General features: G+C 40.5%; 1 protein-coding gene across 1 annotated transcript in view; it reads right to left on the reverse strand.

Annotated features, from left to right (window-relative positions):
• tmem54a (transmembrane protein 54a) overlaps positions 1-5,625 on the reverse strand; it is a 9,424-nt gene extending 3,799 nt beyond the window's left edge. The window contains exons 1-3 of the mRNA XM_023994700.2: positions 5,454-5,625; positions 3,119-3,315; positions 2,675-2,734 (exon numbers count right to left, since the gene is read on the reverse strand). Coding sequence (XP_023850468.1) covers positions 2,675-2,734; positions 3,119-3,315; positions 5,454-5,466 — 270 coding nt within the window. The 5' untranslated portion in view covers positions 5,467-5,625. The remainder of the gene's footprint in view (positions 1-2,674; positions 2,735-3,118; positions 3,316-5,453) is intronic.
• Positions 5,626-6,925: the final 1,300 nt, after the last annotated feature.

A 6,925-nucleotide genomic window follows, 5' to 3' on the forward strand; every position in this document is an offset into this window, starting at 1 on the left:
TCAACTATGTAAAGAAAAAAGTATTTAATAAGAATATTTCATTCATTCAGATCTAGGATGTGTTATTTTAGTGTTCCCTTTATTTTTTTGAGCAGTGTATATATACACACACCCACAAAAGCACATGGACGCCCCTTCAAAATTTGTTGATTCCGCTATTTAAGCAACACCCGTTGCAACACTCACTACACAGTTCCAAACTGCCTCTGGAAGAAACGTCAGCACAGGAACTGTTAGTCGGGCGCTTCATAAAATGGGTTTCCAATGCAGAGAAGCCGCACACAAGTCTAAGATTATGCGCAATGCCAAATATCGGCTGGAGTGGTGTAAAGCTCGCCACCATTTAACTCTGGAGCAGTGGAAATACGTTCTCTGGAGTGATGAATCATGCTTCACCATCTGGCAGTCCGACAAACAAATGTGGGTTTGGCGGATGCCAGGAGAACGCTACCTGCCCGAATGCAGTGCCAACTATAATGTTTGGTGGAGGAGGAATAATGGTCTGGGGCTATTTTTAGTGGTTTGGGCTAGGCCCCTTAGTTCCAGTGAAGGGAAATCTTAATGCTACAGCATACAATGACATTCTAGACGATTCTGTGCTTCCAACTTTGTGGCAACAGTTTCAGCATGACAATGCCCCCATGCACAAAGCGAGTTCCATACAGAAATAGTTTGTCAAGATCGGTGCGGAAGAACTTGACTGGCCTGCACAGAGCCCTGACCGCAACCCCATCGAAAACCTTTGGGAAGAATTCGAACGCCCAATATCAATGCCCGACCGCACTAATGCGCGTGGCTGAAAAGAAGCGAGTCCCAACACTTTGTCACGTAGCGTATTTACCAAAAACAAAAAAGCTCACGTGACAGGTAGACTAGCATGTACTAGGTGTATATACCAATATTATTGGATAGTAAAATAAGTGGCTACACATGGTGCAGGTCAGCACAATTTTAGCAAAGAAAATGTATATTTAAAAAATATATATATATACACACACTGTACAGCGCCTATATACTGTAAAGTCTACACCCCCCTTGGATTTCCTTACATCTTATTATGTTACAATTGATTTAATTGTCATTTGTCTATGATCTATACAAAATACTCTGTCAAAGTGGAAGAAAAATTATTAAATTTAAAGATTAATTAAAAGGAAACACTAATGTACCTTGATTAGATAATTATTCACTTCAAAACATGTTAGAAATACCTTTGGCTGTGATTATAGCTGAGAGTCTTCTGTTCTGCAATATTTGGCCATTCTTTTCAAAATTCTTCAAGCGCTGTCCAGGTGTTGGGTCCATGGCTAGACAGCAAGTTTCAAGTGTTGCCATAGAGTTTGTGTTGTAGGTTATTGTCCTGCTGAAAGGTGAATTCCTCTCCCAGTGTCTGGTGTAAAGTAGACAACCATGTTTTCCTCTTGGATTTTGCCTGTGCGTCGCACCATCCTGTTTCTTTTTATCCTGAACAACTCCTCAGTCTTTGCCGATGTCAAGCATACCCATACCATGATGCAGCTACCACAATGCTTGAAGATGAGGCAATTACTCAGTGATGTGTTGTGTTGTGTTGGATTTGTCCCAAATATAAGGTTTTGCGTTTAGGCCAAAAAGTATCTTTGCCATGTTTTTTTGCAGTATTACTTTAGTGCCTTGTTGAATACATATGCATATTTTCTCAATATTTGTATTATTTTATCATTATTGTAGAGTCACTAAAATGTCGTTGAATCATCCTCAGTTCTCTCATCACAGCCAATGGCCGTTTTAAAATCAGTAATGGCCTCATGGTGACGTCCTCTAGCAGTTTCCTTGCTGTCCTAACTAAGGCTTAGTTCAGAAGGAGGACTGCATCTTTGATGTGTGTGTAGTTTAATACATCATCCACAGCATAATTATTAACTTGACTATGCTAAAAAGATACAGTATATTCAATGTCTGATTTGTTATCCATCTACCAAACACTGCCCTTCTTTATGAGGCTTTCAAAAAGCTCCCTGGTCTTTGTAGTTGAAGCTGTGCTTACAAATGTATGTATGGGGGACAGAGGAAGGGGTAATCATTCAAAAATCATGTCAACCCTTATTATTTCACAGAGTGAGTCCATATAACTTGTGATTTGTTAAACCAAAGTTTAGTTCTGAACTAATTTAGGCTTGCCTAAACAAAGGGGGTGAATACTTATGCAATGACTATATATTTTAGTTATTGAATTATCACATTTGTATAATTTTTTCACTTTGATATTATGGAGCATTTTGTGTAGATCAATGATAAAAGTATATTTAAATCCCACTTTGTAATGCAACAAAACAGTGTAAATGTGTATATTATGCCTATACAGTATATATTGTTTGACTTGGCTGACAAGTACGTTTTATGACTATGACTGACAGTTAATATGTAAATCAAATTATGTATGTGTATGGAGAGTGGGTTCCATTTTTGCATGTGTATTGATAATGGCTGCCTTTATTTGAATGTACATGGCATGCAATACATTTTTAAATATGGGTTTAACTCACCCACACACATAGATAAAGAACCAGAGGATACTAAATGTGCCCAGACACAAGGGCAAGTTCTGACAAATACAAACACAAAACAGTATTTTGCCCAGTCCCTGATAGGTGGAGAAGGAAACTACTGTAGGAGAGAATGAAGCAATATTTACCAGAATCCTGTTTTTCAGGTTTTTGGATAGGACAATGGCTACTATTCCAGCTATGATTCCCTGAAGACACAGAAGTCAAGTCACATGTTAGCTAATACACTGCTCCTATTGGCCCACAGGCTATAATGGTACAACCAACAATTCACTAACTAAAATGGCTCCAGTCTACCAAAGGACCACAAACTGAGATACTATTACTATCAGGTCACATGATAAAGTTACCACAATGTCACCAAAAGGTCACAACCTTTACAATATTCTGTTTGGGGTCTGTTACTACAGGCTGATACTGTATTCCAAACAAGACTCATTACTTGATTAAAGAAAGCCAAAACACAGTATACTGCTCAAATGAGCAATACACAATGCAAGGACAACACAGGGAATAGTTTGGCTGCTGATGATCAGTGGTTTTATTATCGGTGCCAGCCTCCAGTCACTCACCACGAGCCCTGCCACCAGGGCGATGATGATGTAGATGGCGTACCCCATGACCCTGGCTTGAACATGCACGTTGATGTGCCTGAGCACAACGCCGTGTACCAGCGCTCCCAGCAAGAAGTTGACGTGTCCCACCAGCACCAGTCCCAGGCCCATTTTCATAAGGGTCTTGTTGTCCTTCAGGTCTGCACAGCACACACCTGGAGCAGAGGATAGAAACATTGCTTCAATATTTTTCATCACTGTAGATAATCTGTGGGTAAACAGTAAACACTGACTTCAATGTACACTACATTACCAAAAGTATATGTGGACATCTGCTTGTCGAACATCTCGTTCCAAAACCATGTGCATCAATATAGAGTTAGTCCCCCCATTGCTGCTATAACAGCCTCCACTCTTCTGGGAACGCTTCCCATTAGATGTTGGAACATTGCTGCGGGGACTTGCTTCCATTCAGCCACAAGAGCATTAGTGAGGTCGGCACTGATGTTGGCCGATTAGGCCTGGCTCGCAGTCAGCGCTCGCAGTCAGCGTTCTTCCACACCGATCTCGACAAGCCATTTCTGTATGGACTTCGCTTTGTGCATGGGGGTATTGTCATGCTGAAACAGGAAAGGGCCTTCCCCAAACTGTTGCCACAAAATTGGAAGCACAGAATCGTCTAGAATGTCATTGTATGCTGTAGCATTAAGATTTCCCTTCACTGTAACTAAGGGGTCTAGCCCAAACCATGAAAAATAGCCCCAGACCATTATTCCTCCTCCACCAAACTTTATAGTTGGCACTACGCAGTCGGGCAGGTAGCGTTCTCCGGGCATCCGCCAAACCCAGATTCGTCCGTCAGACTGCCAGATGGTGAAGCATGATTTATCACTCCAAAGAACGTATTTCCACTGCTCCAGGGTCCAATGGAGGTGAGCTTTACAACACTCCATCCRACGCTTGCTGTTGCGCATGGTGATCTTAGGCTTGTGTGCAGCTTCACTGTCATGGAAACCCATTTCATGAAGCACCCGACGAACAGTGCTTCCAGAGACAGTTTGGAACTCGGTAGTGAGTGTTGCAACCAAGGACAGATCATTTTTACGCGCTTTAGCACTTGGCAGTCCCGTTCTGCGAGCTTGTGTGGCATACCACTTTGCGGCTGAGCCGTTGTTGCTCCTAGATGTTTCCACTTCACAATAACAGCAATTACAGTTGACCGGGGCAGCTCTGGCAGGGCAGAAATTAGACGAATTGACTTGTTGGAAAGGTGGCATCCTATGACGGTACCACGTTGAAAGTCACGAAGCTTTTCAGTAAGGCCATTCTACTGCCAATGTTTGTCTATGGAGATAGCATGGCTGTGTGCTCGATTTTATACATATGTCAACAGGTATGGCTGAAATAACCAAATCCACAAATTTGAAGAGGTGTCCACATACTTTTGAATACACTACCGTTCAAAGGTTTGGGGTCACTTAGAAATGTCCTTGTTTTTGAAACAAAGCACATTTTTTGTCCATTAAAATAACATAAAATTGATCAGAAATACAGTGTAGACATTGTTAATGTTGTAAATGACTATTGTAGCTGGAAACGGCTGATTTGTAATGGAATATCTACATAGGCGTACAGAGGCCCATTATCAGCAAACATCACTCCTGTGTTCCAATGGCACGTTGTGTTAGCTAATCCAAGTTTATCATTTTAAAAGGCTAATTGTCCATTAGAAAACCCTTTTGCATTCATGTTAGCACAGCTGAAAACTGTTGTTCTAATTAAAGAAGCAATAAAACTGCCTTCTTTAGACTAGTTGAGAAGCTGGAGCATCAGCATTTGTGGGTTCGATTACAGGCTCAAAATGGCCAGAAACAAAGTACTTAATTCTGAAACTCGTCAGTTTATTCTTGTTCTGAGAAGTTAAGGCTATTCCATGCGAGAAATTACCAAGAAACTGAAGATCTCGTACAACGCTGTGTACTACTACCTTCACAGATCAGCGCAAACTGTAGGCCCGCCTAATGAGCAATCATTGTCCAAACTGGGAAAATGACGTTATTGACCCACGTTCTGTTATTCATATTGTTTAATGTTACTATATTAAATCAGATAGCCAGATAGTTAGACTACATTAGGTAGATCTATGCATTATACTGGAAACGACATTGCTATAAACACGACGACATCCCATGGCAGTTCCTTTTATGACAGACCCTCTACAAAAAAAACGTCGGCGTCCCGACCCCACCCAGAAAATTATGCTCAGATTGGTAACTCACACTTCTGTAGTAGCCTACGTATCTTCACTTCCATTTAAACTACACATCCGTACAATGAATACAAGTAAACTCACCTAAATTTCCCATGTTGAATTCCGTTTGCACTCAAGTCATTTTAAAGGTATTTCTGTATCGCCATTTGGCTCTTGAAGCTGCGAACGCCGCTTCTGCTTTGTTCGTTCTCTTCTCTTTCCGCACACCTGCATAGAATCCAACGCGTGCTTCAGTTTCAGGACGCTACGCTCCGCCTCGAGTTGGCTATTACCTGTGAAATAATAGTTCTCTGTCAAAACTGATCAGAAAGGAATTTCTACTGTATTTCCAATGACGTAGCCTACCTACACATATATGGGTAAACAAGTAATGTAAGGCTGCGTTTAGACAGGCAGCCCAATTTTTTTAACTTATCTATTATTATATATGTTTTTTAAAATTAACTTCTTAAAGCGTTATTGGTTAAGGGCATTTCATTGTACGGTGTACGAAATACAATTCGATTTGATATTTTTTCACTAATTGGTCTTTTGACCAACCAGATCATCTCTTTTAATTTATTTAACCTTCATTTAACTAGGCAAGTCAGTTAACATAAGGACAAATTCTTATTTACAATGACGGCCTACCAAAAGGCAAAATGCTGGGGTTGGGATTAAAAATAAAATAAATAAAATACAAATATAGGACAAAACACACATCACGATAAGAGAGACAACACTATATAAAGAGAGACTTAAGACAACATAGCATGGCAGCAATACATGACAACACAGCATGGCAGCAATACATGACAACACAGCATGGTAGCAACACATGACAACACAGCATGGTAGCAACACAACATGACATCAACATGGTAGCAGCACAAAACAGGGTACACACATTATTGGGCACAGACAACAGCACAAAGGGCAAGAAATTAGAGACAACAATACATCACGCAAAGCAGCCACAACTGTCAGTAAGMGTGTCCATGATTGAGTCTTTGAATGAAGAGATTGAGATAAAACTGTCTAGATTGAGTGTTTGTTGCTGAAAAAGAGCTGATGTGAAAATATCTAATGTGATTGGTCAAAAGACCAATTTTGTGGAAGAAATATCATAATTGGGCTGCCTGTGTAATAACAGCCTAATAAAAGGCCAAACAATCAGGCTAGCTATAAAAAAATAAAAGATTGGTCAGAAGTCAGTGATATAGGGAAACTGGTTGACAATGACATTGGTAGACGTTTATGCATTTTTACAGTTTTTCACAGATGGATCCAAGGACCCAGATTGTGGGCACACAGGAGCAGGCTTTTACATTCCTGAATTTTATGTGCAGATATGTAGAAGACTAATAGATTAACTGTCTGTACTCTGTTGAAATGTTGGCAATAGTGGTTGCCCTCCAGTAGGTGGAGGACGTTCAACCTGTCAGAATTGTATTATGCTCAGATTCTCTTTCTGTATTGAGTAGTTTATCCTCAGGAAAATCTAATAGGAGTGATCTACTATTGTAAGCATTAACACTATTAAGGAGAATCGAGAGACTGGGTGTGGAAGGGAG

Source organism: Salvelinus sp. IW2-2015, linkage group LG9 (genome assembly GCF_002910315.2).
Source record: "Salvelinus sp. IW2-2015 linkage group LG9, ASM291031v2, whole genome shotgun sequence".
Classification (NCBI taxonomy): domain Eukaryota; kingdom Metazoa; phylum Chordata; class Actinopteri; order Salmoniformes; family Salmonidae; genus Salvelinus; species Salvelinus sp. IW2-2015.